General features: G+C 72.1%; 1 protein-coding gene across 2 annotated transcripts in view; it reads right to left on the reverse strand.

Moving 5' to 3' along the window:
• Window positions 1–4,235: 4,235 nt before the first annotated feature.
• The window catches only part of WNT7B (Wnt family member 7B), a 38,565-nt gene continuing 29,658 nt past the window's right edge, over window positions 4,236–13,142 (reverse strand). For both annotated transcript variants that reach the window (XM_084878173.1, XM_084878172.1), the window contains exons 3-4: window positions 12,131–12,402; window positions 4,236–6,598 (exon numbers count right to left, since the gene is read on the reverse strand). In XM_084878173.1, coding sequence (XP_084734299.1) covers window positions 6,119–6,598; window positions 12,131–12,402 — 752 coding nt within the window. In that variant the 3' untranslated portion in view covers window positions 4,236–6,118. The remainder of the gene's footprint in view (window positions 6,599–12,130; window positions 12,403–13,142) is intronic.

Consider the following 13,142-nt stretch of genomic DNA (forward strand, 5'->3'; position numbering starts at 1 on the left):
CTAGTCACCCCACCGGTGTCGGAGACCCCCCCCACGGCCACCCCAGGCTCCCAGCAGCAGGCCCCGCCCCGAGGCTGAGTGACAGACAGGAGGAGCCTAGGCCTAGGGTGGGCCTGCTGAGCCCACAGGCGGCGGCATGAGGAGCCGGGGGGGGGGGGGGGGGGATAGGGAGCCGGGGGCGGGGGGGACATGGGGAGCCAGAGGAGGGGGGCATGGGGAGCGTGGGGAGCGGGCGGCCTGCACAGCGCCCCTCCCCCCGCGCCCCCTCCCCGGCTGGGCCCGTCCTGGGTCTGCCCCCACCCTCCCACGGGAGCGGAGGCTCAGCGCCAGGCCCTGCTCCAATGTGTGCACTGGGCTGTGGGACCCCCCTCCCCCCCTCCCCGGCAGACCCTGCCCCAAGGCCCAGCGGGGTGGGGGATGGGGGCAGGAGCAGCCGGTGGCCGGCGCCTGGCCCTCGCCCGCCCCTCACAGCCGGGACTCTTGTGTGCGGACTTCTCTGCTGAAAGCCCAGAGCCCGGGCAGAGCGTGCGGGAAGCCAGCTGGCACGCAGCCTCTGCCCGCCGAGGACTGGGCTGCTGGCCGTGCGGGGGAGGGGGCGGCGAGAGGTCCTGCCAAACGCTGCAGAGCCTGGGACTCAGTGCACGGTCCCCCCTCCGGAACCTTCTGGATCCTCAGCTGTGGGGCCGCGCTCCAGGCTGCACTGTCCGCCCGCCGGCCCCCCAGCCCCACGCTCCCTGTCCTGTCAGTCCCCCTGGCCTCGCTCACCTCCGTTCTCAGGCCTGAAGCATCTCTGCCATGCCCCCTCCCTCCCCGCCTCCCTCTCCTGCCTTCTCTCCTGGGCCCAGCCAGGGTGCTGATTCCTCCAGGAAGCCCTCCCTGACCACCACACCCAGGCCCGGCTCCACGCCCTCTGCCCTCCCAGCCTCGGGGGCTGAGGGTGGGCCCCTGGGGGGGGCAAAGGGCCAGTTTTTCCTTCATTCTGTCCCCGTCCAGCAGGGCTCTTAAAGGAAGACTTCCATTTGGATTCTGCTCTGGGACCCTGACCTCCCCAGCCGAGCTCAGTGACGGACAGACAGACGGGGAGCGAAGGGATGTGCGGACGGGCAGAGGCAGACCCCGTCCTGCTTCTGGGGAAGCAGAGGCTCCGGAGCCGGAACGGGCAGAGCCCCAGGCCCCTCGGGGGGCATCCAAGGTGGAGCCGGGGGGACGGCCCAGCAGCCAGGGGGCTTCCCGAGGGCGTGTCCTCAGGGGCAGCCGGGACCCCCGCTGGGTTAGCACTCGGGCCTCGGTGGGGGGGGGGGGCGACCAGGAGGCCAGCGAGGCCCCAGGGAGGCACCTGCCCGGCACCTGGAGGCCCGCCCTGCCCTGCCCTGCGGGCCGCGGGCCTGGCCTGCAGGTGGAGTCAGAGGGCCGCATGGCCCGGCCGCCGCCCCGGCTGCTCCCTGCCAGCGGCCCTCGCAGCTGCCCAGGTGGTGGCAGGTCCAGCTGAGTCCAGGGCACGGGCCCCGGACCAGCCAGGGGGGCGGGCAGGCGGGTCCAGCCCGGGCACTGCTCTCCGGGGGCCCCGGCTCCGGGCCCCTGGGCTCCCCTCACTGTCCACTGGCTGACCACCTGCCGCTCCCAGGACTCACAGCTTCAGATACCCAGGGCCCGGGACACCCAGGTCGGGCATTCTGGGTGCCAGGCTCTGCCAGACTGAGGACCTGCTGGCAGGCACGTGGCATCCCAGAGAGACAGGTGGGTGACGCCCAGAGAAAGGAAACGGCCGGGACCGCTGCAGGGAGACCCAGGCTGACCCCGGCTCGGGCCCCGCTCCCTGCTCCGCGCCCAGGAGCTCACCCTCCGCCTGAGCTCCAGCCCCCACTCCCCGGCCCCGTGGCCCCAGACCACAGCCCCCTGCCCCAGGCCCCTCAGCCCAGGTCGCCCCCGCCCTGCCCTCCTGACCCCCCAGAGCTGGCTCTCGCGGGTTCACGCAGAAGCCTGACCCAGATCCTCGCCCGGAGCCCGGTCTTTCCTATTCCGTCCAGCGGAGGAGGACTGTAGCTATCACCTCCGCCCGAGACCTGCCTCACCGCCGCCGCCCACTCCCGGGAGCTGTGCAGGAGGAAGACCCCAGAGGGCCTGGGCTCAAATCCTGGGTCTGCCTCTCGCTGCTGGTGACCTTGGACAGAACCCTGTATTCCCCGTGCCTCGGTTTCCCCGTCTGTAACATGGAGCCGGCACTGACCGATTTGGGGGAAGGGTGTTGGGAAGGTTGTGGGCACCTGGGGGCCAGACCCAGGGGCTGGCATGGTGGGCTGCTCAGTGTCCATGGGCCTCAGCCTGCTGGGGGCAGGGGCAGGCAGTAATGAGAGCTGCCTCAGGACGGGGACGGGGGAGGGCAGGAGCCTGGTGAGCTTGGGCAGACGGGAGGGTGTGGGCAGGGGCAGAGGGCACAGCTGGGGACCAGGGGTGCGTGGGGCAGGAGCAGGGTGGGGGAGGGGCTCGCTGGCAGGCGGGGCTCTGTGAGGGGCGGGTTTTGTGGGGGCGGGGCCTTGTGGGAGCGGGGCCTTGTGGGAGCGGGGCCTTGTGGGAGCGGGGCTTTGGGGGAGCTGCAGAGGAGGCAAGGGTCAGGAAGACCTCCTAGGCCACCCCAGGAGCAGGCCTCTGCCCCCCGGGCCACAGGCCTGCTGGGGGACAGCCTGGGCGGGGGGCAGTGCGGGAGGCCGGGGTGCTAAGCTGTCTCCCCGACAGGAAGGGGGCCGGCGGGCACATCTGGAATGAGGAAGGAGGGGGCGTCAGAGCCAGCCCACGCCCTTCCTGTGTCCCAGGCCCCTCGGGCAGGAGATGCGCCCCCAGAACCGGCTGCGGCCCAGGGCAGCAGAGCGGGTGAAGAGCTGAGGCCCTGAGGTCCCTCCCCCAGGGACGGCCCCCGGCAGGGCTGCCTGGGCCCGGGCCCACGGAAATAAATGGGTGAACAGGTGGCAGCGAGCCCCTCCCTTCACTCTCACGGGCATCCCCACGCCCTCCCTGCTGCCAGGCAGGGCCAGGGCACGTGGGAAGGGCCCACGAACCAGCCCACCCGAGTCAGGAGCCCTGTTCCGGGCGACGGGCACGGCCCGAGGAAGGCTCAGAGCGGCGGAGGGCGGGCGGGGTCTCGGGCCCGGGGCCGGGCAGGCGGAGTGGGCTCGCGGAGGGGCGGGGGGGGGGGGGCAGGGCCGCGGGGATGTGCCCGCCGCCGGGGAGGCTGGGCCCAGTTGAACTGTGGCCAAGAAATGAGAACAGTCTGGGCACCGGGGCCTGGCCTCGGCTCTTTCCTCATTCCTGGCCTCGTGGGAGTAGTCGGACCCTGGCGTTCCTCCGCGGCCGCCACCTCGGATCTGCTCACCGTCTCCGGGGAACGGGGCCTCCTGCCAAACTCCTCCGCCGGCAGCCCGGCCCCGGCCCACCGCCCAGCCCCTGCCCCGCCTCCTGCTGCGGGGAGACTGAGGCCATGTCAGGGCGGCCCGGTCAGCACGGGCCTGTCCACCTGCCCCTCTGCACACGAGGGCCCCCTCGGCCGCCCACCTGCAGCGCCTCCCCGGGGCTGGGGCCAGGCTCCGCGGTGCCCGGTGGGCAGCGGGCGGACGGGCTGTTGATCAGAGGTTCCGCCAATGCCGGGCTGCTGGGGCCGCGGGCAGTGGCCAAACCGGCCAGGTGGCATGCCTCCCGGCCCTCGGCAGGAATGCCATTCATCCTCCGGGCATGGTTACCTCGGGCGAGGCCGGCCTCAGAGGAGGCTGGTGCTGCCGGGGCCTCGCTGCTTCCCATCGCCAGAGCGGGCGGGCGGGGGGGCACCCCAGGGCACATGAGCCAAAGCCCAGCAGACACGGCTGGACGGACCGCAACGCCCAGGCCAGCTGGAGCCGGGGGGAAGGGAGACCCCGAGGGAAGCAGATGGCGCCGGGGCACCTGGCTGGGGTTCCCCACCCCCAGGCTCCCCATTCTCCCAGGAAGAGTCCCGGCCCACCCCCCAGTCAGCCCCCCTCCCCCTGCAGCCCAGCCCCCGTGGAGCCTCGCTCTGTGCAGGCCCAGCCCCGTGGCCTCCTGGGTGCTCGCTGGGTGGGGCGGCCCGGAGCACCTGGAAGGTGTGACTCAGTCCGGCTGGGCCCTGGCCAGGAGCGGAGGGAGCGGGTGGGGACGGCAGGCGGCAGTGTCTGCGCCCCGCGTGTCTGTGCCCCGCGTGTCTGTGCCCGGGTCGGCGTGTCACACACGTGTTCTCTGATCCCAGCTTTATTGGAGCCGCTGCTCCCAGGAGCGGACACAGCGTCAGAAGCCCCGGCCCACACGGACCCTCACCCCCGGAGGGCCCACGGACAGCCAGGAGGCCAGGGAGGCCGGGACAGGGCGCACGGCTCCTGGCGGCTCCAGGGCCCGAGAGTCTGTTCAAGCAGGAGGAGGAGCCGGTCTCGGGCAGCCCCCATACCCAGTGTAGGTCACAATAACTTAAGACACTATAGACATCTCACTATATCACAACATAAGTTAACCAGGTGCCCGGCAGAGGGCGGCGTGGGCGTGGGTCCTGGGGCCGGTGGGGCAGGGCGGGCGGGGCGGGGGACGTGGCCTGGAGGGTCCCAGGACAGCAGCTAAGGGGTGTCCTGCCGTTGGGGGCGCGCGGGGTGGACGCCAGGCCCAGACTAATGTCCAGCCCCCGTGGCCGGCCAGCCGCCCGCGGACGCGGCTCCACGGTGTCCCTGCCCCGAATGGCCCTGATTCGGGTGATGGTGGCAGAGGCGGGCGCCTCGCAGTCCCCGCACCGGGCTTCCCAGCGGTCACCTCTGCGGCTCGGTCTCCCGGGAGGTGGGAGTGTCAGCAGAGGACACGCCTGAGGCCCGGTTTCTCGTCTCTCCCGCCCCCCGGGGATCAGAATGAGCCAACACGGCCCCCCCCCCCCCGCCCCCGCTTCCCGTCTCCCCGGCTTCAGGGTGAGTGACCGCAGGGAGGGCCTGCGTGTGCGGGATTGGGGGGGGGTGTCAGGTGGGCCCTGCACAGGGCTGCCTGGCCCCAAGCTTTCCCCGCATCGGGGTCCGGGGGAAAGGCCAGGACGGCAGGGACACACCGTCACAGGCGCCTCAGGGTGCAGGGCCCGGGGCAGCGGGGAGGGGGCACGGATGTCTCAGGCGTGGGGGCGCCTCACCCCGGCCTGGTGTCCCCGGAGCTTGTCCCCTGGGCCGTGGGTCAGGACACCCAAGCATGGCAGGCACCCCCACTCGGGTCCTGGGGCCTCTGGGGCCCCCTCTGTCCAATGAGGCAACACCCTGAAGACTCCCGGTCCCCCGCACCCTGCTCAGCGCTGGCCTGGGGTCCCGCTGGCTCCGGGTGCGAGGGGCTCTGTAAACTGCGAGGGGCCAGGCTGGTGAGGGCTGGGGCCACAGCCCGGGGAGGGGTGCAGCCTGGACCTGATGTGGGGACAGTGTGATCGGGGTGACGGGGTTTCTAAGATCTTTCTGAGAGCCGGAGCAGAGGCCCCGTGCAGGGCTGCCCGCCGGGTCCTCTGGGGCCGTGCTGGTCCCCACGCCCTGCCCCGCTCACCGGGGACCGAGCCCGCACAGCCGCCTGTCCCGGGCAGAGCGGGCGGGCTGGGGGGAGCCGGGCAGAGGGCGTGTGCTGCCGGGCGCGGGGTTAGGACCAGCGGGCCCTGTGCCGAGTCCCCGCTGGTTCTACGAAAACATAAATAATCTGTCCACGTCCGCCCGGCCACGCCAGGGTCCCGCAGCCGATGGCTGAGATAGTCTCACAGGGGCCGGCCGGCGTGGCCTGTCCGTGTTCACCCCACCAGGCCGGGCCGGGGACACGCGGAGTCCTGGCGTCCCTCTGTTCTCCAGGGTCACGTGTGTCCTCGAGGCTTGCTTTCGGAGAAAAGGAGAGGCTTCCCAGGCTGGGCCACAGGCGCTGTTCTGCCACAGGAGGCGAAGGAACGGCAGGAAGGAGCCGCGGGGCGGGGAGAGGGTGCTGGGCCCAGGGGTTCCTCCCGCGTCTGGAGCCCCACCGTCCACAGCCACTGCCTGGCGTGGCGGGCAGCGTGGCCGGCGTGGCCAGGGCGGCGTGGCGTGGCCGGCGTGGCGTGGCCGGCGTGGCGGGCAGCGTGGCAGCGGCCTCACTTGCAGGTGAAGACCTCGGTGCGCTCGCTGCACGTGTTGCACTTGACGAAGCAGCACCAGTGGAACTTGCAGTTGCACTGCCACACGCGGGTGTACTGGTGCGTGTTGTAGCCGCGGCCGCAGCACATGGTGTCGCAGCCGTCGGCGCCGGGCGAGGTGCGGTTGCACAGCCGGCCCTGCGTGCCCACGCTGCCCGTGGCCGCGTCCTCCTCGCAGTAGTTGGGCGACTTCTCGATGTACACCAGGTCCGTCTCCATGGGCTTCTGGTAGCTGCGCAGCTGCTTGATGCGCAGGAAGGTGGGCTGCCGCAGCCGGCTGGCGCGCACCGCCTCCACCTGCACCGCCGCGTTGTACTTCTCCTTGAGCAGGTGGCCCACCTCCCGGAACTTGGGCAGCGTGGTCCAGCAGGTCTTGGTGGTGCAGGAGCCCGACACACCGTGGCACTTGCACTCCAGCTTCATGCGCTCTTCCAGGACCTGCAGGCAGAGCGGGCTGAGCGGCCGGGAGCACCCTCCACCGGCACCCTCCACCCTCCACCCTCCTCTCGGAGCTCCCCTCCACCCGGGGCACCCCTCCTCTCGGAGCACCCTCCACTGGCACCCTCCACCCTCCACCCTCCTCTCGGAGCTCCCCTCCACCCGGGGCACCCCTCCTCTCGGAGCTCCCTTCCGCCCGGGACACCCCTCCACCCGGGGCACCCCTCCACCCGGAGCACCCTCCACCGGCACCCTCCACCCTCCACCCTCCACCCGGGGCACCCCTCCTCCCGGAGCACCCTCCACCGGCACCCTCCACCCTCCACCCTCTGCCCGGGGCCCCTCCATCCAGGCCCCCAGCCTCCAGCCCTGGCAGAGCCAGCCAGGGTGCTGACCGCCCTCCGGAGCGGGGCCGTGCACGGGCCGTGCGGACACCTGAGCGGGCAGAGGGCACACACACCGTCTCCCGCAGCCCCCGGGGAGCCGGGCGATGGCACGGGGGACGGAGGCCTGGCTGCCGAGGGGCGTGTGCAGGTCCCCGGCCGCAGGGGGAGCCGGGAGCTGCATCAGTGAGGATTCCGGCCTGGCTCCCTCCCTGCCCTCCTGCAGGGCCTGGCGTCAGAGGGTCTGTGCCTGCCCGCTGTGTGCGTGGGGGTCCCCGCACCCCGTTTGCGGCAGGGGGGGGGGGTTGGTGAACCGGTCAGTGAGGCGAGGCGTGCCGCCTGCTGGGAAGTGTTCCCTCCGGCTCTGAGGGCCGGTTCCCAGCGCCAGCCCTGACCCCAGCTACACATTTACCCGGATCGAAGGGCCTGCCAGCGCTGATGGAAGATGCGAATCATTAGCCCTGGCTGCGGGGCCATTTGTCAGCTGTCCCCGCGCCTCACTTCCGCTCCAGCTGGAGGACTGGCTGCCCTGCCCCTGGCCAGACCCACCCCTCACCCGGGACTCCAGCCCTCACCCGGGACCCAGGCCCTCACCCGGGACCCCAGCCCTCACCCAGGACCCAGCCCTGCCCAGACCCCACCCCTCACCCAGGACCCAGTCCTCACCCGGGACCCAGCCCTCACCCAGGACCCAGCCCTCACCCGGGACCCAGCCCTCACCCAGGACCCAGCCCTCACCCGGGACCCAGTCCTCACCCAGGACCCAGCCCTCACCCGGGACCCAGCCCTCACCCAGGACCCAGCCCTGCCCAGACCCTAGCCCTCACCCAGGACCCAGTCCTCACCCAGGACCCATCCCTGCCCAGACCCCAGCTCTGCTCGGGACCCCAGCCCTCAGCCAGGACCCCAGCCCTCACCCAGGACCCAGCCCTGCCCAGGCCCCAGCCCTGCCCAGACCCCAGCCCTCACCCAGGACCCACCCCTCACCCGGGACCCCAGCCCTCACCCAGGACCCAGCCCTGCCCAGACCCCAGCCCTCAGCCAGGACCCCAGCCCTGCCCTGACCCCAGCCCTCACCCAGGACCCACCCCTCACCCGGGACCCCAGCCCTCACCCAGGACCCAGCCCTGCCCAGACCCCAGCCCTCACCCAGGACCCAGCCCTGCCCAGACCCCAGCCCTCAGCCAGGACCCCAGCCCTGCCCAGACCCCAGCCTTGGCCCAGAACCCAGCCCTGCCCAGAGGAGGCGGCCACGGGAGGGCAGGAATGCAGAGGGGAGAGGGGCTGCCCACAGAGCCGGCCGCTGCCCATCTCCATCCTGCCCTGGCGGCCTGGACGCCGGCGAGGACACCGTCCCGGGCTCGTGGCCAGTGTGGGCAACGGAGGAAACTGAGGCACAGGCACAAGGTGCAGGCTGTGGCCTCCGCCTGCCGGGCCAGGTGCCGCCGGGGGCTTCCCGGAGGGGGCGGTACGCCACTGCGTGTCCATGGAGATCGTTAGGTGGAGGAGGCGCACGAGGAGGTGCAGCTCAGAGGGAGCCTTTGGCCCAGGCGAGCAGAGTGTGCGGCGGCCGGGGCTCGGGGCGGGCCCTCTGCTCCTGCGGGGATGACACACTGGGGCGGGATGACACGCTGGGGCGGATCAGACCTGGGCCGGCAGGGACGGGCACAGGCCGGAAGCCGGTGTGAGGGTCTGGGTCCAGGGCGGGCCCTGGTGGGACCCCTTCCCAGGGAGAAGCCCTCCTGTCCCTCCCCCCATGTCTCCTCTCCTGCTCCCTCCTCGCCCTCTCCATGCTCCCCTCTCCTCAAAGCCCTTCTTCCATCACTGGCCCTGCCAGGTCCGGGGGTTCCCTGCCCTGACCGCTGCCCCACGGACGCTCTCAGAGCCCCTCGCCTGGGCACCCACACCCCAGGCTCCTGTCCCGATTCCTCCTCCTCGTCCGTGACGGCCAGAGACCTGGCCGGGCGCCCACACTGGAGGGGTTCTGGGTGAGGGCCAGGGTTCTGGGTAAGGGCTGGGGTTCTGGGTGAGGGCCGGGGTCCTGGGTGAGGGCTGGGTCCTGGGTGAGGGCCAGGGTCCCGGGTGAGGGACGGGGTTCTGGGTGAGGGCTGGGCTTCTGGGTGAGGGCTGGGTCCTGGGTGAGGGCTGGGGTCCTGGCCAGGGCTGGGGTTCTGGGCAGGGCTGGGATTCCGGCCGGTTGGTCCCAGCTTAGCCGCCATCTGCGTGTCCAGTTTGGCTGAACAGCTGCCCGCCCCCCCCCCTCCCGTGCCACCTGCCCTAACCCCTTCCCTCCGACCCATCTTCCTGCAGCATCAAGGCCACAGCCCCCCTCCTCCCGCCCCCCCACGGGACCCTGTGAGCGGGACCAGGGGCAGATGGAGCCGACTGGCCGCTGTCTGCAGAGCGAGGGGCCGCATACGCTTGGCTGGTCCTGCCCGGCCGCTGGGAAGTGAGCGCAGGAGGGAAGAATGTGCCCTGAGATAAGAGCGACGGCGGAGGTGGCGCCAGCCCCGCCGAGACCCCCGGGGGGTGCGGAGCGGCTCCCCTAGCTCGGGGCCCGCCGCCAGCGGGTGGAGAGATGGGGCTCCGGAAGGAGCTGACTTGGGGGTTCCTCCTGGAATAAGGGGCGCCCCCACTCTGGGGACAGAGCTCAGGAATGCCGGGTTAGGGAAGAGGGGGAGCAGAGTGCCCCCCTCAAACACACACCCACTCGGACCTCAGATTGAGATCTTATTTGAAAACTCAGTTACATCTTATTTGCAACTGTAACTGAGGTGAGACCCAAGACCATTCCGGACAAGGGCGGGCCCTGTGTCTGAGGACACGGGGTGGGGGGCGGGCACATGCAGCAAAGGCAGAGCCTGGATGCTGGGGCCACAAGCCAGGAGCACCTGGCGCCCCCAGGGCTGGCAGGGGCCGGGAGGACCCTCCCCGGAGCCCTCTGAGGGAGCGCCCCGCCCACTCCTGACAATCTCCTCCTCAGCTCACAGCTTCACCCCAGTGCACCCCACATGCTGGCCCTCCTCCTCCTGCGTCTCCCTGGCAGCTGGGACCCTGCCCCAGCCCCCAAGCTCTCCTACCCCCACCTTACCCCCCCAACCCGGCCCCATCCTGCTGGCCTCTTGCCCGATGCCTCTCGCCACCTGTCGGTCTCTGAGCGCCCACGTCCCCACCAGGCCAGCCATGGTTCACACGGGCCTCAGAGCCGAACCAGACACGACCCTGGCCCCGGGCTGCTCGGCCCCCCGCTCCCGCAAGCGATGGCACCTGTGCCCAGGGGCCGCCATCGGCCTGGCCGTCAGCCCTCTGCCCAGGCCTGCCCGGCCGCCCTAACCCCTCGGCTGCACTGCACGCGTGATCTTGGCCTGTGCTGGTCCCTCTCGGGCTCCCTTCCCCTGTCTCCGCCGCTCACTCTGCCACCTCCCCACGGAGCAGTGGCCAGGGCCCCGGGGACAGTGAGACCCTCTCCCCAGGGGTGTGGGGGCCCCCACTCCGGGCCCGGCCGCTGCAGAGGCTCCGGGGGTGGTCCATGCGGGCCCGGCTATGCCTCCCCCGGCTCCCAGTGCCTCCCCGGCCCCTGGGCACCGGGCTCCACCCGCCTGTGCGCGGAGCAGCGGCTCTCACGCCCACATCGCAGGAGCGTGTAAAACGTGCAACACGGACCCGCCAGCGGCCTGGCCTCCTCCCTTAGGCTGTCGAGTGAGAAGCCGACAGCAGCCAGCGCGGCAGCCACGCGGTGTGGGTGGGTGAAAACTACATCCGTGTGACACGTGGATCAGCACAGCCATGACGCGTGTTTCCCGTGTGCGAGGAGCTCCTGTGTTCGCCCGTGTGCCGTGAGTGACACAGGCTGGCATCCCTGCCTGGAGGCTGTGCCTGCCTGCCTGAGCTCCGGAGGCAGACCGTCCCTCCCCGCCATTTACTGTTCATCTGACCGAAATGTAATGACCTCAGCAGAAAGCCAAGCCCTCGGCCTGGGTTCAAGGCCTGATCTGGCCCGCCAGCTCGCCCGCCCTTCCTGCTGGTGCCCGTCGGTGCGGGGGCAGCTCCCGGCCAGGGTCACGTGGGACTCTCCCTGTCCGCGTGTCCACTGGCCCGGCACAGAGGGCCACGGAGCGCTGGCTGAGTGAGCGGATGAGCCGGCGGCAGCGGCCTCCGGGGTGGTCCCTGGGGGCCTCTCCACTCCCTGCCCGGAAAGGCCAGCCTGCCCCGCCGGAGCGCCCCTCGGCCTGGCGCCTGGTGCGGCATTCTGCTCCGCTGCCTGCCCTATCTCTGGCCATCTTGCCGCCACGGTGGCCGCTCCTCCCGGCCCAGTATCTGGGGCCCGCATCTCCCCGAGGCAGGACTGGGCCCGTGCTGACCTCTTCCCCAGTGTGTCCCTCCCCAATGTCCTCCATTGTCCCCCCCAGGCTGCGTCCACCCTGTGCACAGGGCCCCCCACCGCGTGGGCCCACCCGCCCCGCCCGCTCCCCCTGAGGGAACACCCTCCGCAGGCTCCCAGGCACACTGAGCCCGCCTGCCTCCTCAGAGCCTTCCTGTAGGTATGCCGGCGTGGGCCCCTGGGACCCGCCAGGGACAGGGGACTGTTGCCTGGGGGCCTGCCCCGCCCCGGGGTCCCCAGGCAGGCCCAGTTCCCATTCTGCCTGCACACAGGGTCCTGTCTCCTCCTCCTCCCAGTGGTCCCTGCGGGGAGGAGGGCAGGCACATCCCTCACTCCCAGCCTCAGGGCTCACACCTGGGGAATGGGTACAGCGGAGGCCGCTCTCAGAGCTGCTGGGAGGATGGGAGGGACTGTCTGCCCCGCCCCGCCCACACCGCACCCCAGGGTCCAGGCTCCCAGCTCACACCTCAGGAGGGGCGCCCAGCGCTGGGGAGGTCAGGGCCGGTGACCTAACCGGCCGCCCCCGGCATAGCCCCGCCCCTGTCGCGGCCACGCCCACACAACCCCGCCCCTCCCGTAGCCCCGCCCCTCGCCGCCCCGTCCCCGCCTACCTTGCGGCCCGCCCCTCCCGTAGCCCCGCCCCCAGCAGCCCCGCCCCGCCTACCTTGCGGCCCGCCCCTCCCTTAGCCCCGCCCATCTAGCCCCGCCCCGCCTACCTTGCGGCCCGCCCCTCCCGTAGCCCCGCCCCCGAAGCCCCGCCCCGCCTACCTTGCGGCCCGCCTCGTTGTTGTGCAGGTTCATGAGGCGCCGCGCGTTCTTCTTGATCTCGCGCGCGTCCACGAAGCGGCGGGAGAAGTCGATGCCGTAGCGCACGTCGGCCGAGCAGCCGCCCCACTTCCAGCCCTCGGCCTGGTTGTAGAAGCCCTGCTTCTCGCGGTCGCAGCCGCAGTTGCTCAGGTTGCCCTGGCTGCAGGCGGCCGTGACGGCGTGCGCCACGCCGGCCGCCGTGATGGCGTAGGTGAAGGCGGCCTCCCGGCTCCCTGCGGGGGGTGGGGGCACACACGTGAGGCCGGGCTCCGGGGGCTCCGGGGGCCCAGGCGCCCTCCTCGCGGAGCCCCTGACCCAGCGGGTTGCAGTTCCCCCAGCGCAGGCACCCCCTGGGACAGGCGCGGCCCGGCCCCTGCCCCCTGCCCCCCAGGGACCATGCCGGCTGCAGACCCCGTGGGCCCCAGCAGGACCCACAGAGCCCAGAGCTACGCGGCCTCTGCCGCCTACCTCTCCGTGACCACCAGTCACCTGTCCCCAGGCCTCCTGTTCCCTTCTACACCCCGGCCGGCCTGCCCCGGGGGCCTGAACCCAGCCCCGAGGGTGTGGGTGCGGGCCTCCCTGCCTCCCCTTCCCAGCCACCGCCCAGTGGGCCCGGGGGCAGGCCTGGCACCTCCGCCCACACCTCCCTCCGCAGCTCTCCTGGCCTGAGCTGGGCAGGAGCCACGGCCCAGACCCCAGTCTGCGCCCGCCCTCCAAGCCCACCCCAGCCCACCCCGGCCTCCGCCCATCAAACCGTCGCCCCTTCAGCTGCTCACATGCCCTGGGGCTACCTGGTCTTTTGGTGGAATCCCCTCTCCTTCCTGCCCAGATCCTGCCCTTCCTACCCCGTCCCCATGCCGCCTCCGGGCAGCCCTCCCGGGCACCGCCAGAATGAGCCCTGCTCGGCCGCCTTCGCGGCAGCTCTGACCCCCCGGCTCTCACGCTGTCCGCCTCCTCAGCCCCATGGCGCAGC

Source organism: Pipistrellus hanaki (genome assembly GCF_964339955.1).
Source record: "Pipistrellus hanaki genome assembly, chromosome: 3".
In the NCBI taxonomy this organism is placed as follows: Eukaryota; Metazoa; Chordata; class Mammalia; order Chiroptera; family Vespertilionidae; genus Pipistrellus; species Pipistrellus hanaki.